The sequence below is a fragment of the Aquarana catesbeiana genome, linkage group LG06 (genome assembly GCF_042186555.1).
Source record: "Aquarana catesbeiana isolate 2022-GZ linkage group LG06, ASM4218655v1, whole genome shotgun sequence".
Classification (NCBI taxonomy): domain Eukaryota; kingdom Metazoa; phylum Chordata; class Amphibia; order Anura; family Ranidae; genus Aquarana; species Aquarana catesbeiana.
In genome coordinates this window covers 39,324,416-39,352,273 of record NC_133329.1, presented here as the reverse complement: position 1 = coordinate 39,352,273, position 27,858 = coordinate 39,324,416, and the positions used below count along the sequence as shown (strand labels likewise).

Sequence of the window (27,858 nt, the reverse complement as noted above, 5' to 3'; positions counted from 1 at the left end):
GGTCTATCACATAAAATCCCAATAAAATACATTTACATTTTTGGTTGTAACATGACAAAATGTGGAAAATTTCAAGGGGTGTGAATACTTTTTCAAGGCACTGTACTGTATCTGCAGCTACCAAGGTCTGTATGGGGGTTGGTTTGAAGCACTTTTACTGCAAATGTATATTCTTAAATGTATAAAAGTCTTGGCACAGGTCTACTTTTAGTAAGATCGTTCTTTACAACCTTGCTTGCCTGGCCAGACAAAGTTGTTTTTGTAAACTTTTCAATCTCGCCACAGAACGATAGATGCATTCTGGATTGTGCTGCCTTTGACATTGCAATGTCAGCATGGTACTGGAATAAAAGACAAGAAAATCTAACTGCTTGACATCTATTATTTTTGTTTATTAATCAAGTAATTTTGTGTTTCAAGGATACATACAGGTTGGTATATTATTGTCTCAATAAAAGCTTTCCGTGACTAAAAATAAAAATAAGAAAAAAAAAAAAAAAAAGCTTTGACCACTTTAAAGCTCCCTATTTGATTCAGTCATATAATTTCAAATAAGCAGTTTCAAGGTAACACCAGTCTACTGGTTTCCAGAACAGTAAGTACATGCATCCATTGTGTTCAATCTGATTCATCATCATTCAAAGCATACCAGCCATCAGTGTCATGATGAACAACATAAAACTACAATTATACAGTAATGTTAATTAATGAAACTACTACAACATTACCCCATTGATTCTGACTGATAAAAGAAAATCCAACACAGAATTTAGGAATAAACATATAAACTATTTATCATGATTTATAGCTATCTAATTTTTATAGTTTTGCATAAAGTAGCAAATGGTTAAAACCTTTTTTTGTTTTTTTCTATTTGTGTCCTATCTGGGAGACTTTACTTCTTGTTCTGTGTATTCAACATAAAATATGAGGAAATCCCCTTTCAGTTGTCCTTGGAGGAGGTGTCCCCAGTTGAAGATTTCCCCTTTATTCCTATTCCAGTAACAACTGTAACTATTTTGATTTTTCATCCCTTTTATAGCGCAATTCATGAAGAGGGTGAATCTGCAATTTCTCTTTAGTCCTTTATTCTAAATTCATTGGACATGGGTTATGATATATCTTCAAATGCATAATAATACACCTTTTTTAAGCTGTAAAGTGCTTGCTTTTTGGTTATCTGTTTCCAATATTCGGGCAGTACAGCTGGCTCACATTCATATTCCTTTGCAAACTCCTCATTAAACTGCACAAAAATGAACTTCCAGTAGTCTGATGCCTCTGTGGAATTGTCAGGTTTTATCTCCCAATCTGGGTAAATTTCTTTGTATTTTTTATACTTATGACATTTCCACTCTGTATCTGAATTCTTGAATTTGTCATCAGAAGCCACAGAAGTGGTGCAGATTCCAGTGGATAGTGTGTTCTTTTTTTTAATTTTGAGTCTTCCTAACCCTTCTGGTCTGTGGATAGAAGCAAAGTGTTTTTGATGATTTATGCCTCCATCCTCACAGGGGGCTTTACAGAAAGGGCACTGCTTCCTGCAACCAATCACCTTCCTGAGCAGTTCCTCCTGAGGCTTCAGGGTGACCGATTCAAGTATACACTCAATTTTCCATGACTGCAACTCTGACAAAATACTTCTTTGTCCTTCCATTAGCAATGACTTGATGTATGATGAGAACTCTCCAACATTTGCTTTGCTGTGGAATGTGATCAGCGTCAATTCCTCCTTGTTAATGAATAATTGTCTGTTTAGCATCTCACAAACGTTTTCTAAATATTTTCCTATGTCTTCACTTTGTAGGCACTGTTCATCATTAAAAACATCTGTGATCTCTTTTTCAATGAAATTTAAAATTTCCTCCTCAAATTTTCTGATGGTCGATGAATTTCGGTATTTGTCTGAGATGTACTGAAGTATCCAGTCAGCTAAAAATTCTTCATATGACTGAATGTAGCGGAGATATTTCTTAAATGACATTTCTTCAAGGAGACTCTGCAGGATGGTAAACTGAAAACATGTTCTGCTGGTGAAGACCTCCTTGTTAGAACTGCACAGAATATCATCAATAATTTTTCCACCAAGCCGTTCAAAAATGTACACAACAATAGCCGGCTCCAGATATTTCTCATAGAAGAGTTTGGCTCTGCTTTGACATTCATCTTTTTCTTGGAAAGTGTTCTGAAACATCAGAAAATACTGAAGCTTCAGTCTATTCAGGCACATTTTAGGGTCATTCTCCTCTATGAATTTCTCATGCATCTTTTCAAAATTTCGAGCTGCATTTGCTAAAATGTAAAGTTTGATATCCAACTCAAATATTGTAGAGAACTTTAGCTTTTTACTGTTACTGTCCTCCAACTTTTCATTGATCATGTGCAATAAATCCTTACAGTACACATCTATATAATCTCCTGGACTGTTCATTTTTTCTGTTACATATTGTTTGCAACTATCAATCAATAGATTTGCAAAATCTTCCAGTTTTTTATAGGGATCTTGACCAGAGGCCAATACAAGGTCCCATTTTTTTCTAATCCAGGAGGAATCAAAATACTTTTTATCAATTTCAAATTTCAATGTTGGTGTATGGTTCAATAAGCTCTTAATTTGGTTTATTTCTTCTTTTACAGCAGATCCCGTATTCCTCATGTCTAGCTTGAGTTCTGATAACATTTTCACACTAACATTGCTTGACTTTATTTTGTCAAAGTGTAAACCTGACACTGTATTTTCCCACATTGTGTCAAACTCTTTCTGTAATTCATCATCACTGACTTCTTTCTTCCTTTCACTGTTGATTTGCAGGAATTCTGTGATTTTATCTTCAATTAACTTCTGGTATCTGTTTTGCATTTTCTGAATCTCTGTCTTTGCTTTCTGGATAGAAACAGCCTCTTCACACTTGTTTAGTGTGCTGTTTTCAAGACTCTTTATTAGAGAAGTTATACTCAAGCCAAACTGTGTCCTGAATTCTTCTATTAGATGGGCATTCTCTGTTTTATTTTCATAATAGCTTTTTAGCAATTTCAGCATGTTTTTTTCTTCTTCTTGTAGAATATCTTGAAGTTCCTGTTTGAACTTGGCACATGTCTCTGTATTAAGAGTGTCTGTGGATTTATTTTTAATAAATGTGTATGTGCCGCTAAACCAGTTGTGTACCTTTTGTCTCAGTTGCCATTCCCATTGAGAGAACTGAATGCAAAGTTTGTTGTAAGCATCCGCTACCAGGGTGTTTTTGAAACTAAATATAAATGTTTCATACTTAACTGCTGTCCATAAATCTTCCATCCAGGTTTTAAATTCATGAATCTTGAGTGGTTTGAAATGATATCTGTCAGTTTTCATGAATTCAAATAAAAACCTTTTTAACTTAAAGACATGCTCACTGTAGCCAATATTGACTGAAGCCATAGGCGGCAGTCCTTGAAATAATGCTGGAAAGTACCAGTTGTGTTTGTCAAAATCATAATCCATGACATCACGAAAACTCATTATACCGGTCTGCTTTTCCATTTTTGCTGCTACTTCTGTCATTTTGTCCAAGAGATCGACAATTTTCTTCCTGTCTCTCATGTTCTTTTCATGAGCAGATACATCACTGACACCCTGATATACAAATTGGCAGTTGGGTTTTTTTTTTAATTTTTTAATCCGAAGAAAAGCATGCACTACAATCTGTAATATATCATTCATTTCTGCACTGATTTCCATGGCCATAGTGAATATGATGATATCACTCAAACCAGCCACCAGTGTGGCCAACTCATTGTCATGTTCATAACTGTCTTCCAAAGAGGCCAATTCTGGAGCTTTCAACCCTTCAGTGTCAATCACCATGACAAATTGACAGCCCAGCTCCTCCTGGAAGTTCTCTTTCACATTAAGAAGAGTCATGAAGGCCCCTCGTGTGCATCGTCCACTGGCCACCGGGAACTGCAGACCAAACATGGTGTTGAGAAGGGTGGACTTCCCTGTACTCTGTACTCCCAGTACAGATATCACTCCCATTCTGCAATGTCTTCCTGTCCTGTTGTCCAGCTCAGTTAGGACATCAGTTATCCATTGTAAGGGGATGTTGGAGGCATCTCCATCTATCAGCTCTACTGGAAATCCTTTAAGCAAAAGATCCACAACTATTCCTGGGAGTCTCAGGAACTGTTTGTTCTGTTCTCCTTCTCTGTTGCATCTATTTGCATAACACTCAGCCTCATATATTTGTCCTATCTCCCGTATGAAGTGTTCGATTCCTAAACAGCTATTGTTGATAGTTTGATCTATCTGCTTCAGTTTTTGACTATTCAGCCTAGTACACTCCATATATTTTTCTTGTAACTGGAAATAATTATTTCTGGCAACTGAATCCAACAGAAGTTTTGTCCATTTCAAAAAGAACTGTCTCTCTTTCGGAGTCAAGTGAGTTATTGCATTTATAAACAACATTATGCTCTCAGGTATGTCTTGCTCATTTTGCACAGTGCGTAATAAAAAACAACTCAATTCCAGGTCAGATCTATATTCTTCTGCATCTTTTCCTCCTTGCTTTTTCATTCTGCACATCTCCTTTTCTATTTTAGACATTTTTTTACACAGATCTCCTTGTATCAGTGTTTTTGTCTTAAACTTTTCAACATCACCTATTGTGGAGACAATATTACGGGCAAACTCTGCTACTTTTTGACATTCAGGAGAGTTTTCATCAACAAGTATAGAAAGTTCACCTATTTCTTTTCTTGCATTTTCCAGAGTTACTTGTTTATTGCTGATTGAGGAACAAATGCATTGTTGTATTTTCTTTACAAACTGCACATTATTTCCTGAGTCTGTATTTACTATCACATTTGTTTTATCAATGCTTAACTCTGACATCAGATTTTGCAGATGTTGCCGTGTCTCTGGCTTCATTTGATTTCCTGGAGTAAAAATTAGAAAAAAATGGCTGTGAGTATTCTTGCAGGTTGATAACAGTCTGAATTGTTCCTCAGAAATATCTTCAATGAATATAAATACAGCTGATGAGACTCGAGACAGAAACATAAACTGGTCTTGGTTGGTCTCTAATTCTCCGCGTAAGTTGGTGACTGCAATGGGCTCTGGGAAAACATCAGAATTACCACAGGGAAAATACCAGGACATTTCCACAAGGCCATCAGATATTTTTCTCTCAATGTTTCCTCCCTCCATATCATAGTAAATAAAGAAGTTGTTATGTTGCTGAACTGGATTAAGAACTTGGTTCAGGATTCTAGATTTGGATAATTTGTTTTTCCCCAGCCTAACAAAAGAGAAAAGGGGCATGGAAATATTCACTAAACTTTCCTCTTTGAACCCTTTACTGTCAGCTAGTGACTGAGGTCTCCACTTCTTTACAATGTCCGTCATTGCCCAAAGCATGAGGGTGCAGTGTGACCCGTCACTAGATGGAAGCAACAGAGGGACAGCAAACTGACACATGGCCATTTTGGTTAAAATCTCTTGTTGTAGAAAACTGTCTGAGCAATGCAGGAGGGAACACGTGACATCCAGAGGGTGAACAGAAGGTGGGAAACAATTAACATTCATATTTAGGAAATCGAATAGGTTTTCATCTTTATTTGGCATTGCACTTAAATAATTTTCAATTACTGTGTTTCTTGCAGTATTGTTCACAGCCATTAACTTCTGTAGAACATGTTGGGGAAGGTCTTCTATCTTCTGGGGTTTCTTATTCTCTAGATTCTCTGGATCAATGCAAAGGACATTGTTCAATGTTAGTTTTGACTTCTCATCACTGTTCAATTTCAGCTGTGTTAGGAGGTCTAGGAAAGTCTTTCTTCTGTCTGCAAAACATGAGAGCACATATTTGTGTTCAATACATATAAATCCTGGTTGAAAGACATTTTACTCATAAATGTACACAGGAAACAAGGATTTGCAATATTTGGACAATTGTGTTACCAGTGACTCTACAATGTTCATATATACACCCAGGCAGTTCTTTGCACTGCATAGTAGTTGGTAAATCTAAAGGAGATTATAAAATCAGATTGTAAAGTGTATAGTCAGTTTATTCTGCTCCAGTGATCAGGTTTGCTGTTGCAATTGACCAATATGATTTTTTAAATTATATAAAAAAAAATTTAAAACTGTAAATATAAAAATAATTTAAAAAATCACCCCCTGTGTACTATATTCCTGAATGATACCAGCACAGCATTCAATAGCTAAAGAACTGAGATGTTCACAGGTCAGGTAACCTGCCATGCTGACAATAGTAGCTCCCTATACCCCAATGTTTTGTGCCGGCCATGTCCCCTAAGATTTAGGTATTGTTGAAATTGAGGCAGTTGCCAGTAGGTATGTAGCAATAAGAGTTTCATAGGTAGCCACTTCTGTCATACCAATAGGGGCAAGAACTGGACAACAATTCTATGTTTTGTCCCATTACAAACAGAATTTTCATTATTCTGTAGACAGGTAAGAAGTATCTCCCCAACAGAAGCACTATTTAGGCAGGGGTTCTAACCTTTTCCAGTTCTAATTAAAAGTATTATTCTATTTAGAAATTCATTGCTGCAAATTTCCTCACTGAAGACATTTCATCATATTTTCCATCACATTGACATCTGTCAATGACCTAAATAGGAATGAGCCAAACTGCCCTGAGTTCAGGTTGAGAATTGCTCCACAAAAGGAGTTGAGTGCACGTGCTCAGTGCCATATCCAGAGGTTGTCTTTTGAAAATAGATGTATGAGTGCTGCCAGCATTGCTGCAGAGGTTGAAGGGGTGGGGGTCAGCCTTTCAGTGCTCAGACCATACACTGCATCAAATGTTTGCTTGGCTGTCATCCCAGAAGGAAGCCTCTTTTAAAGATGGTGCACAGGAAAGTCCACAAACAGTTTGCTGAAGACAAACAGACTAAGGACATGGATCACTGGAACCATGTCCTGTGGTCTGATGAGACCAAGATAAACTTATTTGGTTCAGATGGCGTCAAGCGTGTGTAGTGGCAACCAGGTGAGGAGTAGAAAGACAAGTGTGTCTTGCATACAGTCAAGCATGGTGGTAGGAGTGTCATGGTCTGGGGCTGCATGAGTGCTACCGGGACTGGGGAGCTACAGTTCATTGAGGGAACCATGAATGCCAACATATACTGTGACATAATGAAGCAGAGCATGATCCCCTCCTTTTGGAGACTGGGTCGCAGGGCAGTATTCCAACATGATAACGACCCCAAACACACCTCCAAGATGACCATTGCCTTGCTAAAGAAGCTGGGGGTAAAGGTGAGGGACTGGCCAAGCATGATTCCAGACCTAAACCCTATTGAGCATCTGTGGGTCATCCTCAAATGGCAGCTCTGTGATGATGTCGTCATGGAGTAGAAGAGGACTCCAGTGGCAACCTGTGAAACTCTGATGAACTCCGTGCCCAAGAGGGTTAAGGCAGTGCTGGAAAATAATGGTGGCCACACAAAATATTAACACTTTGGGCCCAATTTGGACATTTTCACTTAGGGGTGTACTCACTTTTGTTGCTAGCGGTTTAGACATTAATGGCTGTGTGTTGAGTTATTTTGAGGGGACAGCAAATTTACACTGTTATACAAGCTGTACACTCACTACTTTACATTGTAGCAAAGTGTAATTTCTTCAGTGTTGTCACATGAAAAGATATAATAAAATATTTACAAAAATGTGTGGGGTGTACTCACTTTTGTGAGATACTGTATATGTAGTGGTGGCCAATGGGAAAAAAAGTATTCCAAGGGCCACTCCCACATGGATGATTAGTCAATCAAAAAATATGGAACAGCTGTGACTGGGAAGCCCCCCAGTCCACAGCTCTCACATAGACAGGTAAAAAAAAAAAAACAAATACTCACAATCACATTGACACAAACATAAACCAATTACAAATAACATATTACATATTTAAATTGGGTTTAAGTAACCACATTAACATGTAACATTGGGTATAACCCATGCGACATAAAATCATAATGTTAGTTTAAAAATTGGTATTATTATCCACACCACATGTGTGAAAGACTCACACATGTGTGTGTTCAGTTATCAAAACCCACCAAGGAGCTTCCATGTGTCAGATGTAAATGCACAAACAGAGAAATATATGTATCAAATCAAAAAACAAAAAACATGTTAAACAAGTGTGTACATACAAACACATGGACTAAGGAACGATACCACAGTCACTCCGAGACCATTAATAAAAATCCAAACCAAAAAACAAGAGTTTCCTCTATTCATATATATGTCAGTAGGGCTGTAAGAAAAGTTTCTTGATATCATTCCTAATCGATCCATATGTGGATAAAAAGAGACTCTATAAAAGCTCACCAAAAAGAGAAAAAGAAAAAAGGCAAAAAAGAAGCAAAGAAAAAGCAAAAAAAAAAAAAAAAAAAAAGCAAAAAAAAAAATCGCAGAAAAATCGCAGTAACAGCAATATAGCAAAAAAGCAGAAAAAATAATAATAAATAAAAGAAGAAAGGCACAAAAACAAAGAGCTTTACAAAGAGGTCTCTGAACCACACATTAACCTTGACTCATGGCTGTCATATATGAATGATAATGAACTCAACTTAACATTTACTGGAGCCATGATTCAACGTCAATGGAATTTTTGGATGTGCTACTGACTGGTGGTAATGATGCCATTACTTCAAATCTATTCAGAAAGCCCACGGCCGGCAACGCTTTATTGCGAGACGACTCTAGTCATCCAGGACACACGATAAAAAGCATCCCAGTAGGACAGTTCCTTAGGCTCAAACGATTGTATAGCAAAGATTCAGATTTTAAAAGTGAAGCATCTTGTATGGCCTCTAGAATTAACCACTTCAGCCCCGGAAGGATTTACCCCCTTCCTGACCAGAGCACTTTTTACAATTTGGCACTGCGTCGCTTTAACTGCTAATTGCGCGGTCATGCAATGCTGTACCCAAACAAAATTTGCGTCCTTTTCTTCCCACAAATAGAGCTTTCTTTTGATGGTATCTGATCACCTCTGCCGTTTTTATTTTTTGCGCTATAAACGGAAAAAGACTGAAAATTTTGAAAAAAAATGATATTTTCTACTTTTTGTTATTAAAAAAATCCAATAAACTCAATTTTAGTCATACATTTAGGCCAAAATGTATTCGGCCACATGTCTTTGGTAAAAAAAAATGTCAATAAGTATATATTTATTGGTTTGCGCAAAAGTTATAGCGTCTACAAACTAGGGTACATTTTCTGGAATTTACACAGCTTTCAATTTATGACTGCCTATGTAATTTCTTGAGGTGCTAAAATGGCAGGGCAGTACAAACCCCCCCCAAATAACCCCATTTTGGAAAGTAGACACCCCAAGGAAATTGCTGAGAGGCATGTTGAACCCATTGAATATTATTTGTTTTGTCCCAAGTGATTGAATAATGACAAAAAAAAAAAATTACAAACAGTTGTCACTAAATGATATATTGCTCACACAGGCCATGGGTATATGTGGAATTGCACCCCAAAATATATTCAGCTGCTTCTTCTGAGTATGGGGATACTACAAGTGTGGGACTTTTTGGGAGCCTAGCCGTGTACGGGACCCCGAAAACCAATCACCGCCTTCAGGATTTCTAAGGGCGTACATTTTTGATTTCACTCCTCACTACCTATCACAATTTTCAAGGCCATAAAATGCCCAGATGGCACAACCCCCCCCCAAATGACCCCATTTTGGAAAGTAGACACCCAAAGCTATTTGCTGAGGGGCATGCTGAGTCCATGGAATATTTTATATTTTGACACAAGTTGCGGGAAAGTGACAATTTTTTTTTTGTACAAAGTTGTCACTAAATGATATATTGCTCACACAGGCCATGGGCATATGTGGAATTGCACCCCAAAATACATTTAGCTGCTTCTCCTGAGTATGGGGATACCACATGTGTTGGAGTCTAGCCGCGTGTGGGAGTCCAGCACATGTGTGGGAGTCCAGCCGCGTACGGGGCTCCGAAAACTAATCACCACCTTCAGGATTTCCCCGGGGATGCCTCCAAACACGACGCAGTCTGGCGGGGAGACCAGGACGGTACACAGCCTGTCTCTGCGGGAGGTCGGAGCAGCAGCCCAGGAAGCCGCTGGCAATGTTGTCAATGAGGAGAAAAAACACAACGCGTTTCTGAGCATGCGCAGGGTCTGTACGGCACATGCACGCTCCTTTATCAAGTGTAGAGTAGGGAAAACAGTGAAGAGCTATTTATAGCAGATCAAAATTAATGGGTGGACGTTCACAGCTGATTGTATCAATGCCGGAGTGTCAATATATGAACCACGGACAATAGCAATGTTATATAACAAGGCCAGAGCACATATCTGTATCTTTATGAGCAAGCTGGATGTCTGATAAAAGAAAGCTGGGGAAAAAAAATATTACTAGAGAACTATATATCTAAAAAGGGTGAATGATTAAAAGAAGATGTGTCTCAAGAGTATATAAAAGCATATATATCAGAGCATTTATGCTAAACTATCATAGAAGTATTATAAAAATATATTATGAAGACATGATCACAAGGTAAATTGGATAATGAAAAAAAGGAGGGGGGGGGTTCAAAAAATGTAAAAGTTAATTAAAAATTGCATGAAAAGAATTATATGACAGTGTAAAAAATAAAAATGGATGATAAAGGAAAAAGAATATATATATATGTAGAGAAATATATAAAAAAAAATAAAATAATGAAAAAAATGGAAACAAAAGTCAAAATAAAGGATTATTGCTATACATGATACATACAATATGCTGGATGTCACACCCCTGAATGATTGGTGCGACAATTAAAACAAAAGGTAAAATATATTGGATTGCGACTTATGGAGCACCCATAATCGCATACAAATGATATGTGCAAGAAATGCGTGAATAACATTATTAGATAGCCAATGGTAAGTAAACCAGCTAAACAAAGGTAAATGCCAGAGAAACCATTCTGAATATATATAGAAAGGTGTTGATTTCCAGTTCCTCGCATACATGATCGCATTTGTATGCAATTTGTTTGTATATATTGTTTGTATGTATTTGTTTGCATGAAAATGATATATGCAACAATGCGTGAATAACATTATTACCAAATAGCCGATAGTGGGCAGGCAAGCTAAACCAAGACAAATAAAACAGAAACCATTCTATACTAATGAAAAAATAATGAAAAAATAATGAAAAAATGGAAACAAAAATAAAAATAAAATTAAAGGATTATTGCTATACATGATACATACAATATGCTGAATGTCACACCCCTGAATGATTGGTGCGACAATTAAAACAAAAACGGGGGCGTGGCCTAACTCCGGACCAGGATGGATGCCAAATCCACTCTCTCCTGCACATAGGAACAGCTAAAAACGAGCACAGAAGAAATTAAAACAATCCCAAGCATGGGAAAGGGAGACCGGAGCTCCTCAGCAACCCGTGAACCCTCGGATCCAAACCAGATGTCCCAAAACATCATCCCCACAATGTTCCGGACATCACAGGGAGAAGGCCTCAAAGCCGCGGCCTCGCCTAAACTTCCAGGCCCGCTCGGCGGCTCCGTCCTCGCGGTAGACGGCGCGATCGGCGCTCAAGGCCTCACATCACAGGCTGCTCCTCAGCTCTTATCTCCCCCACCCCACAACCCACCAGCATCAAAAATCCTATGCCTGGCAGACTTACAAGCAGTGGCTCTGGACATTAAAGCCACACTGTCTGCAGCCATCACAGATCTAAAGACAGAAATGCAGGGCATCGCAGCAAGGATGGGATCGGTGGAGCAGGCCACAGCACGCCATGCGGAGGCCATAAAACAGGTACAAAAATCTTCTGATATACACCAGAATCATATAATTGAAATTCACCGCCATTTAGAAGACCTCGATAATAGAGGAAGAAGGCATAATATAAGAATTAGGGGGGTACCAGAAGCAGCAGACCAAAACCCTGTAGAACAATCAGCTACAACCATATTCAATGATTTACTTGACAGACCTCCAGACTCCCCCATTGACTTTGAAAGAATTCACAGAGCCCTCAGACCGAGAGGAAGGGATACTGATCCTCCCAGGGACATAATATGTTGCTTGGTAAACTTCCCCCTGAAAGAAGCCATACTAAAAAAGGCGAGAGAGAAAAACAGAGTGCTGTTTAATGGGAACGAGATAAAACTATACCAAGACCTATCCAACATCACATTGCAGCAACGCAGGGCTCTGCGTCCCATTCTCAACCAATTGCGTACCAGAGGTATACCATACAGGTGGAAGTTTCCTTTCTGTCTCTCAGCCACCTGGAGAGGTCACACAGCACTATTACGCACACCAGAGGACTTGCAATCCTTTTGCGAAACACTAAACATCCCCCCGACTGAAGTTCCAGATTGGTATAATTCGTTCATGCTGATTGATACGTGGATCGAAGTAACAAACAATCACACTCCCAGAGCTCAGAGAAACAGAGATAGATGCCGCAGATCACCTTCATCTCACCAAAACAGAAGAGGAGCGAACCAAGGAAGTCCTGGCCTCTCTCCTCCTAGACGCCGAGATCGCATGGATAGACCAGATCAAATGGACACCTGAAAATCAAGCATCCACAATGAATACAGATGACAACCTACGTACGCCTATCTTCAATCAACTAGCAGTCATCTAGTCATCCTCATCTCCTACAGATGGAATACCTCCAATCCATCCAACAAGAAATTTACAAACCACAGAGAGAAAATCTTCAAATTAAAAGCTAACTGACTTCCTATTTCCCCCCCCCCATCCCCATGTCCACATCCTTTTCTTTTTTTTTCCCTCTCTCTTTTCCTTTTTTTTTCTTTTTAACAGCTACGGTATTACACCAGATCTGAAAGATATCACAGCACCCAAGTCAAATTGAATATTTGCAGATTTCCTGATCAGAAATATCAACATAAGGGTATGCTAGTTATGTCTGAACTAAAGAACATATGATTGTAAATACGATTTTTTGAACACATTTATCTTGTTACCCAGAGTTAATGGAGGGTATGGCTAGGCCTTATACTTCTCTTACTACCGACCAGTAGTCAGACCTGACTATCCAGGATTTAAGGTATCTTTAGTGCATATACATATTTGACACACTCGTACTTTAAAATAACAGAATGAGCAAAAGTTATTGTGGTTTTGTATATCTCAGATTCATTTAGGTTAACAATGGTTCAATAACGTACCGATCTCTCTAACAAAGGCTGAATCATTATCAGTACATGTTACGGTTAATACAGAGGATGTTTATATTTTTAAAATAGGAAATAGGCATGATGGTGGTCCACTCTGGATTTACTTTTATCTAATCTACAGAAGGTATCTATCCTTCACAAAAATGCAAAATTCTTGCTTAAACCAACTATATGGGAGGAAATTAACACTGTTAAATAACTCTCCTAATAACAGTCGAATTTTGGACAATAAGCGATCAAAAAAAAAAAAAAATAAATAAAAAAGAGAAAAAAAAAAAAAAAAAAAAAAAGGAAAAAAAAAAAAGAAGATGAAAAGAAACAATTAATATAAGTCATTTCGTACACCATGATGCCTTATACCTATATTACTTATATCTGAAGAAACATTTTCGAAGTAAGAGTTTTTCTGTTTCTTTATACAAGTTTGTTTGTTACATTCATAATATAATAGAATTTGTAAAAAAAAGGGTACTACCTAATTCACACGAAAAAATTCCACAGGCGATACCGAACAAACCCCTTAAATACGCGAAGCTCTAAATTCCTATGACAAGACTCCCCCTAGTGGCTATCAAGTATATCTAACTGGGTTATTTTATTTTGTTTGCACCTATTAATCCCAACACAAGATAAAGCGCTTAATGTGTTTATATATAACAGGGTATGACATTCTTACATCTCTGTACACAGATATTCATTTGCTCCCAAATTTCAACTCACACAAAAAATGCGTTTATTTTCTCAAAATCTCCTTTGTTCACAATGCTATGCATATATCCTGTAATATATGATAGATACAATTAGTTAGCTGCTCCGAAGTGCTAAGAGTCCTAGTACACAAAGTAAGGAAAGAAGAGAAGAGACCATTAATAGTTGAATAAAAATCCAGCTGTTCCTACTTAGACCCCGCTTCCACAAAAGGAGTGAAATCATTTTTGCTCCTTGAACATACCGGACCTCTCTAATAAGGTAGACTAGCTGGTCTAAATCTACCTCCGGAACACTTCTCCATCCTCTCCTTGAGGAAGGAAAACCTTTTCCCTTGACCCCCCCTCTCTTTTTTCATTTTTTTTTTTTCTTTCCCCCTATACTCCCCTAGAAACATAGGGAAAATCTATCAGACACAAAACAAGAAATACAATTCAAGCAAACCTCTATATACTCCTGGGTCCAAATATTCTCTTTTTTGGATACAGGAATATATTCAAAATGCCTATCTACAAACAACAGACCATATCAACATCAATCAAGCTAATTTCAGTAAATGCTAAAGGACTTAACATCCCTGAAAAAAGAACCAAATTCCTCAATGAATCTCATAAACTCAAAGCAAATATCATTTACATACAAGAAACTCATTTTAAAACTAATAAAGCTCCCAAATTGCACGACAAAAGATTTCCAACGGCATTTCATGCCACCAATCTTGAAGGAAAATCCAAAGGAGTCTCTATTTTTTTTTTTTTTTTTATCTTTTTTTTTTTTTTTGTTTTTTTTTTTTTTTTTTTTTGTTTTTCCACTCCAGCGAAAATTTTTCTGAGAGACATTATTGCAACTTTATATGTCAAACTTTATCTCTTCTCATTTTTCACATCATTGTGGATTGTTTCCGTCACATCTTTATTGTTTTTCCCTTCTAGGATATTATTTAATCATTTTAAAAATCGACGACAAAACGCCTCCTATAAATATGAACCCACTATTATCTTATTCTCTCTCAGTCCCTCTTGTTTCCCCCCACCCCCCCTCCCCCTCCCCTGTGTTTGGTCCGTTCCTTTATGTTATTTATTTATCCACTTGGCTCTGCACCTATTCTTTCTTTTATCTTATCTAAATAAATGTCTGAGACTTTGTATTTTTTCCAACTTTCCAATCTACTATTATCCCTTTTCTCTCCTCCTTCCATTTTGTAGTGATAATCTATTTCCTTTAGCCAGTTTCTAATGTCTGGTTTTCCACTTTTTAGCCAATTCTTGGAAATTAAGGCCTTGGCCGCATTCAGGAGGTTAGGTATTATTGATTTTCTATATTGTTTCTTAGGTTTATTATAGATATGGAAGAGGCAAGTCCAGATGTTTTGTTCTATTTCTTCTTCAGTTATTTATTTTATGTTATTTAACACTTTCTTCCAGTACTCCATTATTATTGGGCATTCCCACCATATGTGTATGTTCGTTGCTATTTGGCCACATTTTCTCCAACACAAAGAGGTTTTGTCTTGATGAAATTTATGTATTCTTACTGGGGTCATATACCATCTTGATACTAGTTTATAATTCATTTCAATAGTCTTCATGTCCCAGGCCTTATTATATCCCATTTCTATCATTTTTTCCACTTTTTGGTTATCTATTTTTATATTCATTTCTTTTTCCCATTGATTTATGTATTCTGGTTTTTCTTGTGCTTCCAAATCTGTCAGTGTACTATAAATTTTTGATGTTCCGTTTTTCAATGGTATTTCATTGCTACATAGCTTTTCCAGTGCGGTTAATTTTGTTTCGTCTCTCAGTGGGTGTGGTATTGTGCTTACTAAGTGCCTTAGTTGCTTATAATTCCATTCATTCATCTTCCATCCATTCCTTTCCTCTATTTCTACTCGTGTTCTTATTTTGCCATTTCTAGTGATATCTTTCAATTGTGGGTTACGTATTCCTTGAATTCCAAATATTTCCTTCCCAGGGGTGAAGAAATTCGATCCTGTAAGTGCTAATAGTGGTGAATTATATTTCCATTCATTCTTTAAGTGAATGGTGTCCCAAATTTTAAATACATTTTTTGTTATTTCGTGTGTGTCAGTGTCCAATGTTCTATATTTCCGTGGAATCCAAATATTCTTATGTAATGTGACTCCGCTTATTATGTTTTCCATTTCCACCCATTTTTTTTCATTTTTCTCATTTGTCCACTCTAACATTCGTGTTAAAACTATGGCTTTATAGTACCTACTTATATCTGGAGCAGCCAGACCTCCGTGCTCCTTTTTCCTTGTAATCAGCGTGTATTTGATTCTTGGTTTTTTATTAAACCATATGTATTTTAACAAAATTGTTTTAATTATTTTAAAAAAGCTCTGCGGGATCTTTACTGGTAACATCTGTAATCTGTAATTTATTTTGGGTAATATCATCATCTTGAACATATTTATTCTTCCAATCCATGAAAGTGGCTGTATTCTTAACTTTTTCATTTCTTCTTTGACCTCATTGATCAATGGGATAAAATTTGCCTGGTAAATTTTTTCGACTCTAGGAGTTATTTTAATTCCAAGGTAATTTAGTTCTTTTACCCACGTAAATGGGAATTCTTTTTGTAAAAACTGAACTTCCTTTTTCTCTAGTCCTATGTTTAATATTTCCGTTTTTATTGGATTAATTTTGAAGTTTGACAGTTCTCCGTATTTTTTTATTTCTTTCAATATGTTTGGCAGTGACACTCTTGGGTTGGATACGTACATCAAGATGTCGTCCGCGTAAGCTGCGATCTTATGCTCTTTTCCTCCTAGTCTCGCTCCTTCTACCTCTTTGTTATTGCGGAGTGTTGCTAATAATGGTTCTAAAGCCAATACGTATAATAGTGGAGACAGTGGACAGCCTTGCCGTGTTCCGTTCTGCATCTTAATTTTTGGAGAGAGTCTACCGTTTACTTTTACGACTGCTGTCGGGCCATTATACAAATTTGTTATCCACTTCATCATTTTTGTCCCGATACCCAAGTGCCGCAATGTATCCATCATGAAACCCCAGTCTACCCTGTCGAATGCTTTTTCTGCATCCAATGACAGGAATAGAACTGGGGTCTCATTCTGCACCTTCTTGTGCAACATCAGTAATGATTTTAGGCTGTTGTCCCGCCCCTCTCTCCCCGGGACAAAACCAGTCTGGTCCGGGTTGATCCACTGTGGGATTAGTTTTTTTATCCTAGTGGCCAGGATCTTGGAGTACAGCTTCGTATCAGCGTTCAGTAGGGCTATTGGCCTGTAGCTTGAGCAGTTAACTTTGTCTTTCCCTTCTTTTGGTAGTATTGTAATATGAGCTAGTAGCGATTCACTTCTTATTTCTTCATCTTCCCCTAAGGAATTCATATATTCTAATAGTTTTGGAGTCAGCTGTTCTTCAAATTTTTTATAGTATTTGACCGTGAACCCGTCTGGTCCTGGACTTTTTCCTACGGGAGTTTCCTTTAATGCCAGTTTTACCTCTTCTTGCGTAATATTTTTTTCCAATTCTTCTAGTTGGTCTATTTTTATTTTTGGTAAATTTGCTTTTTTTAGATATTCTTGTATCCTCTTTGTTCTTGTATTCGCTTCTTTCCAACTTTCCTGTCCTTTTATTGCATATAGGGAGCTGAAGTATTTTTGAAATGTTATCGCTATATCTGTAGTTTTATTTACCACTTCTCCTTTTTCATTTTTGATCTTCTCAATGTAATTCAAAGACTTCTTTTTTTTTACCAAATTTGCTAGGTATTTTCCTGGTTTGTTACCCCATTTGTATTTTTCTTGTACTACTCTGTTGTACTCCTTCCTTTCTTCTTGTTCCATCCAGTCTTTTAATTGCTCTCTCTTTTGAGATAATAGGCCAAAGATTTTGTTGTTTACTTGATTTTTGTGTTTTCATTCCAATTCATAAATTTCTTTAATTATTTGTTGCATGTTTGTTTTCCTTTCCTGTTTTTTTCTTGCCCCTATGGCTATTAATTTGCCCCTAATAACAGATTTATGCGCCTCCCATATAGTTGCTTTCGATACCTCTGGTGTATCGTTTTCCTCAAAATATCTTTTAATTTCTTCTATGATACTTTTTTCGGTCTCGCTGTCTTCTAATAAAGTTTCGTTGATTCTCCATGGACCCCTTTCAAAGACTTCTCCTTTTATTTTCATTCTCAACGTTACTGGGCTGTGATCTGAGGCGGTTATTATACCTATTTTTGTTTCTTCTATTTCTTCCAAGTTTCTATGTTCGACCATGATGTAATCCAATCTGGAGTAACTTTTGTGTACTGTTGAGTAGAATGTGTAGTCCTTTGTGCTGGGGTGCTGAATTCTCCAAGGATCTAATAGTTGCTGTTCATATAGTGTTCTTTTTAATTTCTTTAGTTGTTTTACCTCTTTGTCCCTTACTATTGAGGTGCTGTCCATTTTGTTATCCATGCTGAAGTTGAAGTCTCCGGCTAGTATTAATTTTCCTTGTTTGAATTCCATTAGTATTTTAATGATATCTATCAAATATTTTTATGGGTTCTTATTAGGACAATAGACATTAGCCAATGTATATTTTACCCCTTGTATAGTTCCTGTAATAAAAAGATATCGACCCTCCGGATCTATTTTCCTTTGATCTATTAGAAAACGTACATTTTTCCCTAAACCGATGGCTACTCCTTTGGCCCTTCTTATTGGCGAGTCTCCTTGATACCATGTTGGTATGTTTCTTGAATAAATTTTGGTATTTGAGTTTTGGGTTATATGCGTCTCCTGTAGGAAAATTATTTCTGCTTTACTTTTTTCTAGTTCTCGGAGAATGATGTTTCTCTTCCCTGGGGAATTTAGTCCTCGGACATTATAGGAGATTATTTTTATGCTGTTTACGTTTTCCATTCTTGTGCCTTTTCTTCCCCGCCCGTCCTCCGGCCCTCCCCCCCACCCGGTCCCCTTAGAAGGCCGGGGGGAGGGGACACCCAGCGGACGCACGGGGTCTCCTCATCTCTTGTCTCAAAATAGGTGCGCCTATGTAACCACTCATGTGGATCAGACCTTTCCCTCCCCTCCCTCCTTCCCTCCCTTTTCCCTCCTCCCACCCTCCCCCTCCCTTTTTTCTGATATGGGTTTTTTACCCCCATATTCTCTAGAGCTGAGAGCATTTTACTTTGTTTTGTGGGGCACACCCTGCCCCCTCTGCTCTATTTATTGTGAGGCGGAGCTCTGTGAGACACCCTATTCCCCCCTCGCCTAAGCACTAATAGGGCGACCCCCTGTCCACTCCGTGAGTCCCTGTCTTCCTCTCCCTGCATTTTTGTTGTGTTTTACCAATCCTTTCACTTTCCTTTTTTCCCATCCCATCGACCCCAGCCCCCCCCCCTTTCCACTCTAAGGCCCCTTTCACTAATGTGTGATATTTTCTCAGTTATTAATTTCCTCGAGATTCCGCATCTTGATGTCTGTTCCTTGAATTTAATTGCCATTGCAGGTCATCTCCTGCCGTTATTCGCTCCTGTCTACTTGCATATTTTTCCAGTTCTGGGGAGGGGATTTCTAGTTTGTTGCAAAAGTCCGGAATCTCCTCCACATATCTTAGCCTCGCACTTATTCCGTTTTTCCTTGCTATTAGACATGCTGGAAAACCCCAGTTGTATTGAATTTCTTGCTCCCGGAGGATTCCTAATAGTGGTTTTAATGTCCGTCGTCTTTTCAACGTTTCTTGAGACAAATCTTGAAATATTTGTAATTTACCTTCCGCAAACTCTATTTGTGTTTTCCTCTTTAGGTTTATCCAGATCTGTTTTTTTTTCTTCCCATTTTTCGAAACGTACTATTACATCTCTAGGTGTTTCCCTTGAGAACCTTTGAGGTTTTTTTACTCGAAAGACACTTTCTATTCCTATTATGTTGGTTACATCCTTTCCCAAGATTTGGTTGAAGAGATTGTTCATTTTTTCTATTAGGTTTTCTGCTTGTTCTGTTTCCGGTAACCCGCGTATTCTCAAGTTTTTCTTTTTATCTCTATTTTCTTGCTCTTCTATTTTATATGATTGTTCCTGTTGTTCCCGTTTTAGTTTCTTTATTTCCTCTTCCAGTTCCTTTATGTTTTTTTGATGTAGGTCTACTTTGATCTCTACTTCTTCCACTCTGTTTAACATATATCCCATGTCTTTATGGAGTGTTGATATCTCTGCTTTTAGGGAATTCTCTAGTGCCGCGAACATTTTTTCCATATCCTGTTTTGTTGGCAACTGTGGCCCTTGTTGTCCTTCCTCCTTTCCTCTATCTTCCTCTCCCATTTCTGGCTCCGTTCTGGGTTCTGAGAAGTGGCTGGTTTCTGTTTGTGCTTTATGCTGGCCTTTTTTATCTTTGTTGTCCTTCTCTTTTGTATCTATTTGTCTGCCCTTTGAACCCACTTGTTTCTCTCCTTCTCCAGTTCCTTGCTGTATATACCTGTTCATAGGGCCTGGGCTTGGGCCTAGGCTGGTCCTAGGTGATTTCGGTATTGCTCCCGCACTTCTTGTTGTTTTCATGTTTGTTTCTATGACTGGATTTATAAGATCTTCAAGGCTGCCTTCCAGAATACCCCTTGGTTGGAGTCTCTTAATGATGGTAAAATCTCCCAGCCTTCTTAAATTAACTTATTTTTACTAAAATATCTTGTGCTCCGTTCTCACACCCACCGTCCTCCCCACAGTCCAATAATAGAGATATTTATTGAGATATGAGTAGTCCCCGCTTTCCAGAAATATGTCACTACTTTAAGTACATCAAGCATTCCTTGGTGTTGTTCAAATGTTTTAACCATAATATTTAGGTGCTCAGCAAAATAATTCAAATGTTTTAGCAATATAATGCAATCTAATTCAAGTATTCAGCAAGATGATTTATATATTCAGCAGTATAGTTCCAGTATGAGCTTATATGCTCCGCAGTTTTGTTCATAAGAAATTTCTTCTTATTCTATAGTTTGTACTATCGTACCTATAGTTAGTACCATTTGCCAAAGACAAAAACACACACAAAAAAAAAAAAAAAAGAAAACACAAGAAAGGGAGACACCGCAGCAGCAAGCAGGTGGGGGCTGGGAGACAATTCTTCTGTTGGCTTTTTTTTCTCTTTCACTTTCTCCTTCTCTTCTCCCCTGTTCCCCCCCTGTTCTTATTGTTTTTCTTGGCTCACTTGATTCTGCTTTTTCAACTCATTTACTTTCATTTACTTTCACTTTTCATTTCATTTCATTTCATTTCATTTCATTTTATTTCATTTTCTTTCAGTGTGTTCTTTCCCTTTCTTTTGTTCTATTACTTTCCCTTTGCCTGTTCACTTCAAGACAATTGCAAAAAGAAAAAAAACAAAAAAGAAAAAAAAAACGGTACTTATCTTTAGTTGTTGTTGAAATGGGAAAAAAAGGGACGCTCACTACTGCTTGCTGCTGCTCACTGATGTTCACGAACGCTCAGATGCTGTCTCTGATGTTATCAATCTGCCCAAGTCTGTCTGACCCACTAGGGTCTTAGCTCATCTCAGCTCTCAGCTCTTCAAGGTTCACTGCCGCTGCTCCTCGCTCCGCTCACCCACCTTCCGGGCTCTCTCCTCCGATATTCCCCGGTGCACTTCGACTGGTTCCTCCGCTCTCCGCAGCCGGCAACACCACCGGGGACTTGAAACAGCCACCAGCAGCGCACCGCTTTCTCTACTGCCGCCGCTTCCGAAGCGCTCCGGTCTCCGAGGTTTTCCGATTCTCCTAGGGGGGGAGATGCAGGCAGACGCAGGTACAGACTTCCTCTGGCTTACACCGCAAGACAGCTCAGAGAGTGGTGAGCAGGGGGGTGGGGAGGGAAGCTACCTACACCTTCTCATCAGACCAGTCATTCCTCTCAGCTGCAGGGAGAGAGTTCTCAGGATCCCCACGCTGTGCACAGAGCCATTACCAGGCTCCTCGTGTGGCCTGTTCCGACGCACAAAGTGCCACGTATGCTCAGAAGAAATTCCGAGATGGGACAGCTCGTTCTGGTAAACTTAGCGTTCGCAATGGATACAGCACTTTCGTCACGCTGCAATGTTAAAAATGGTTTAATACAGCGCACTCTCTTCTTCTTTATAATGTGGCAAGAATTAAGTAGTTTTGCTGCTCATATTCACACACACTTCTCACAAAGTTTTATTTGTGTTTTTTTAGTGGGATTCCCTGAATATATTGTTATTAGTTGTCACATCTGACAGTTTTATATATTTTTTTTTTTTTTTTTTTTTTTTTTTGGATTTTAAGCCTTTTTTTTTCTTTAATGTTTGGATTTTTTCCAAGGCTGATCTTTGTTCAATGTTATTTTTATTTTTCCTCCAGAATATTTTTGTGTGTGTTTTGTGTGTCAACACCATTGATATCTTTTATTCTTTAATCTCCAGGAGATTGTTTGTTGTTGGTGTCCCTTGTTCATTTCACATTGTATATTTGAAATGTACCTGAATCCTCACAAACCAACTGTCCTTTTTGAAGTAAAACACATAGGAGAGTATAATTCAAAACAAAAATCCTTTATTAAGGGATCAGAACCAAACAAAGAGGAAGGCAACACTGGATCAACAGGAGAAATTAGCGAAGCCTGGGACCCCCACGGCAGACAACAATTCTTCAACATCAAAATTGGTGGCCTGAGGAGTCCATATGTAAGGGAGGGCAGTCTGGTCTAGAATTCGCAGAGATCTGGAAAGCAGCAGATGACATCTGTGTCCCCATGCTGTGGTACCACAAGAGGCTGCATCTTTTGGCCGACCAGACTGAACCCAGGGCAATCACTGTCTGGTCTTCCTTCCACGCTTCCTTCCGGGCTGTGGCTGTGCAGTTGGAGATGTGGCAGGAGGAGGAGTAGGACCTGGAGGAGGAGGAGGACTGGGAGGACCTGGAAGAGGACTGGGGGGACCTGGAGGAGGACTGGGAGGACCTGGAGGAGAGGGAGGAGGAGGAGTAGGACCTGGAGGAGGAGGAGGACTGGGAGGACCTGGAGGAGGACTGGGGGGACCTGGAGGAGGACTGGGAGGACCTGGAGGAGAGGGAGGAGGAGGACCTGCAGGAGGAGGAGGAGGACCAACGTGAAGGTGTGTCTGAGGTGTAATTTGGCCCCTCATACCTTTCTCCAGAGCCTCCGATATGAGGGCCTCACACAAGACTTTTTGGCCCTCCTCCATCCTCTGCATTTTATATGCTATGAAGGCAGCAATGTTCTCCTCCATGGTGTGGGGTGCTCCCAGGACCTCTGTAGCCCTCCAAAAGAATGCTATAGCAGCCTCCTCTAGGGTACTCCTCCTACTGCCACTTTCTCTTTTCAGGGGGGGTGGAGGGACCTGCAGATCAGGCATCCGGCTCGGCCCGGCCACCTCCTGGCTGAGACTTTCCTGTGTATGAAAAAGGGACATGGTTTTAGTTTTTGCATCATCAATCACAATCCTAAATTAGTACTCCCAACTAACATCTAGTTAACATCATTGATTGTACAAGCAGAAATATTTAGAGGAATGCTATACCTGGCTCAATCTGGGCTCCTCCACATATCGCCTGGAAGGCCCAGGTTGGGCGTCAGAAGCCTCAGCCGGGGGGGAAGGAAGCGTGGAAGGAAGACTGGAGAGGGATGGCCTGGGTTCAGTCTGGCCTGCCAGAAAGTGCAGCCTGTCGTAGTACAACATCCTGGGGACATAGATGTCATCTGCTGCTCCGGATCTCTGTGAATCCTGGACTTTCTTGCGCTCCCTCAGATATGTGCTCCTCAGGCCACCAATGAAGATCTTTAAATAGGTGATGTCTGCCGTGGGGATCACCTGCTTCACAATTTCACACAATTGCTCCAGTGCTGCCTTCCTCTTTGCTTGGTTCTTGAAATGGGGGTGGGTAATCTCCCACAGACAGGGCAGCTCCCTTAGCATCTCTATGAATACTGACATGAAGTCATTGTCTTTCATTAAGATATCCATGTTCACTGCAAGACACAACACAAGACAAAGCCTAATGTCAGACAAAACTCTCCTAATCTTGTTACAATATAGGCCTCAATCTAGAAGCAGTATAAGCACAAGTTTGTCTCTTACCTTCGTTCTTACGATCGGCGCGTCCAATGCTCCTTCCTCCGCTCACAGATCGTACGTAATACGCACGCGTGTTACGCTTTATACACACTGCGCATGCGTGTAACTCCGCCCACCCCTGACGTTCTTTCTAGTCTATTCCCCGCCCCTTTTTGTTTGGCGCAGTGGGTGAAGAGCATGATGGCGGATTTAGAGCAGGTGTGTGCTAATTATAGCAACGAGGAGGAGGAGGAGGAAAGCCCGGATCCAGGCACGTCCCAATCCAGAAGGAGATGTTTTAAGGCCACAAATATGTCCTTTGGGGAGATGTTGGAGATGGTCGACATCATGAGGAAGTCCGACTATGACGGAAAATATGGGCCTTACCCCAACCCCAACATCCGAAAGGCCAAAAACATTGCTAAAGTGATCAAAAGCCTTCACAGGAATTTCGGGGTAGGAAGATCTAAAGATCAGCTCAGGAAGCGGTGGTCGGACCTGAAGTTGAGAGAGCCAGAGCAGTACCGAAAGATCCGGAGAGTGCTGCAAAAAAGTAAGTAGTTGTGCTGTGCTCATATTCTTTCTGTCTTTATTCCGTTCGTTCTGCTCCATATGCTTTTATTAATTGTAACGTTTAAAAGGGCAACTTTAATGTTCATGGGCCCATTATTCGTTCGTATCAAACATTTTTCTTTCGGCCTCTAGAACACCATTGTTTAGGCCATATGCATTTTCACACATTTTTTGGGGCCTACTTGGATGCCAAATATTTGTTTGTGTAGATGGGTTTGTTACTAGAATGAAATGCCAACTAGATTGTATGTAAGGAGAGGACACTGAGCAGCTGTTTTCACATCTGGACAGTGGAGCACTAGTGTGGGACACAAGAACACCATTTTTATTAGGGGGGCCACACAGGTGCTCCAGTGTATACTATAGGGGGGCTACATCTGTGAAGCTTGTACCAAACAGGTAAAGTATTGCAGCTTGACAAAGGGCAATAAAAAATATACATCTTGGAACTCGGCTAAAATTGACAATTGTACCCCACTTCCAAGCAATGTTTCCTATTTCTAGTTCTGCCATCAAATATCTGTGTGCTAATTATACCATTTTTGTTTTACATAGGGGAGAAAAGATTCGGAGGACACCCCTCATCCGAGGAGACCACAGACCCCCCACCTATGGAAGAAGGTGAAATATCCCCAACCCAAGAAGAAGACAGGAGGAAGAAGAAGATGTGGTGGAGATTGGCACCACAACAGGTGAGTGTCTGTGACCACAGGGTCAGGTAAAAGAGATGGATGGTGGCAGATTTTTGAGACCTTTTTTTTGTTCTTTATCTCTTTTTAGGTGATCGTGATGTGAGGGATAGAGAACGCTTTACTTCTGAAAGTGCCCAGATCCTGATCGGGGAGATCATGGGGTGTAATCTCGAATTGCACAAGATACAGCAACAAATCAGTGATGTTATTAAAAAAAATAATAACATCATTGATGTTTTGGGGTGAATTTAAACCCCAGAAAATCATTGTTTTATTGTGGTCCAATCTTTGAAATTTTTTTTCTATGTTTTGAAAAGCCAAATTTGGAGGATGCACACAGTGTGCCAACATGTGCTATCTGCCATCACGGGAGATCAATGGAGGCATTTTTGGGGTGCAACCCCTTCCTCAATTATAAAGTCGCGGTGAGGAAGGGCTTGTTCCCCCAAAACACGTCCCTTGATCCCCCCTGATGGCAGATAGCACATGTTGACATTCGTAAATTGGTGTGCATCTTCCAAATTTGGCTTTTCCAGGGGTGATTTCCCCCCATCTGAATGCTATATCAAACCCAGTTCCTAAATACTGATGTCTGATATAGCCTTCAGGTTTTACCTAATGTGAACTTTGTAAGTTCAAGTTTTTTGGCTTTCTTGTTGGTTTTACACAGGCCTGTTTTATCTGAAATGGATATTTCAATTTTTGATAATGCTACTGCAAAAATTGTTATACAACAAACATGTTGGTTTGTTTTAAAAACCTTTGGTAAATGCACATGTGATTGTGCAGGTATAAAAAAGTGGCTTACTCAAGAATGTGTGGATTATTGTCTCAACACTACAATACAACACTTTTGGGGTGATGTAATTGCTGTTTTCTGCAAAAATGGGGGTTATTTCCTAAGGGCAAATCCACTTTGCACTACAAGTGCAGGTTCAGTGCAGTTGCAAGTGCACTTGTAGTGAAATGTGTTTTTGCATTTAGGAAGTACCAGCCAACAGTGTTTTTTATAAGGTTACACAATCACGACATTTTCTGCACTCAACACATTTCTGTCAGGGTCAGCTAAAACAAACACAAGCAGTAAATGTCCCCAAAGAATTTCTTTTGGTTGTTTTTTATTTGAAAAATTGTTCACAGATTGTCTAGCATATTGATAGCCCCCCTACCCGCAAAGAACTCCAGGTATCGTAACCGGACATCACAGGCACTCAGGGAGGGCAAGCCAGGACGGCCACTTTCAAGCGCTGTCAGTGTTGATGGATTTGGGATTCCGGCCTCAGGCCCAACTGAGCCAGCATAGTTGGCTGAATGTTTTCTTAAAAAATTATGGAGAACACAGCAGGCAAGTATTATATGGTTCAGTTTATACTCCGCCATATGGATGGGTGTCAGAAATAATCGGAACCGGCTGGCCAGGATTCCAAATGTGTTCTCCACCACTCTTCGGGCTCTGGCCAGCTGGTAATTAAAAACCCTCTGTTCCGGGGTGAGGGTCCTCATCGGGAATGGCCACATCAGGTGGTCCCCCAGCGCAAATGCTTCATCAGCAACGAACACAAATGGGAGACCTTCAACATTGTCCTCTGGAGGTGGCAAGTCCAAGCTGCCATTCTGGAGACGCCTGTAGAACTCCGTCTGGGCAATGACTCCACCATCAGACATCCGGCCATTCTTCCCCACGTCCACATACAGGAACTCGTAATTAGCCGACACCACCGCCAACATCACTATACTATTAAACCCCTTGTAATTATAATAGTACGACCCCGAGTTGGGTGGTGGGATGATGTGGACGTGTTTCCCATCAATTGCCCCTCCGCAGTTAGGAAAGTCCCACCGCTGGGCAAAGTGGGAGGCCACAGTCTGCCATTCCTGTGGCGTTGAAGGAAACTGTTGAGGAAAAAACAATAAACATTACTATTTTTTCACAGAAACATGGCAAGCAGATTAGATACAAACATTATGGGGCAACCTCCAGATAGCATTTATTAAGGGGAATTTAACAACAACAAAGTATAAGGTACACCTATCATATTCCCCCTCCCCCCTCTCATGGGCCATTTCTAACATTATAGGGGGGGGGACTCTTGGACAGGTAACCCTCTTCACTTCATTGAGAGATGAATGCCTAAATAATGGGTATCACTTGGAACAGACCCTCCTTAGTTACACTATTGGCAGACCACTGGACAGGTAAGAAGTGTCTGAATACAAATATATAAATACACACTGTACACATTTGAGCACATTTGAACATTCTGATATTACCTATCAAGATAATAATAGGATACAAAAACTTTAAACAGTACCATTGGAAAGTATACAGGCAGGCCCTTGCACTACATGCTTTGGGGAATTCATCCATAAATCTGACCACAAAAGAGATGGGTATAGTGTGTATGGGTTTGGCAAAGTCAGCAGATAGATGATTGAGGATAGAGAATTGTGATCAGCTGACTTAGCAGTTGGGGGAGGGAGGATTACAAAAAATTTGGGGACACCACAAAAAAAAGCCTCTGGCACTCTGCCTGAATTTAAATCAAAAATAACATTACCAAACATTTTAGGGGTGTTTGGGGTAAAGCACTACTATGGAGC

At 39.5% G+C, this 27,858-nt stretch overlaps 1 protein-coding gene across 2 annotated transcripts in view; it reads right to left on the bottom strand.

Annotated features, from left to right (window-relative positions):
• Positions 1–359: 359 nt before the first annotated feature.
• LOC141148325 (interferon-induced very large GTPase 1-like) overlaps positions 360–27,858 on the bottom strand; it is a 39,596-nt gene continuing 12,097 nt past the window's right edge. The window contains exon 2 of one of the 2 annotated variants that reach the window (XM_073635653.1): positions 360–5,823. In XM_073635653.1, the coding sequence (XP_073491754.1) occupies positions 1,112–5,659 (4,548 nt within the window). In that variant the 5' untranslated portion in view covers positions 5,660–5,823 and the 3' untranslated portion in view covers positions 360–1,111. Of the gene's footprint in view, positions 5,824–26,352; positions 27,151–27,858 lie in introns of those variants that run through there. The other variant, XR_012245192.1, reaches the window with a different exon arrangement.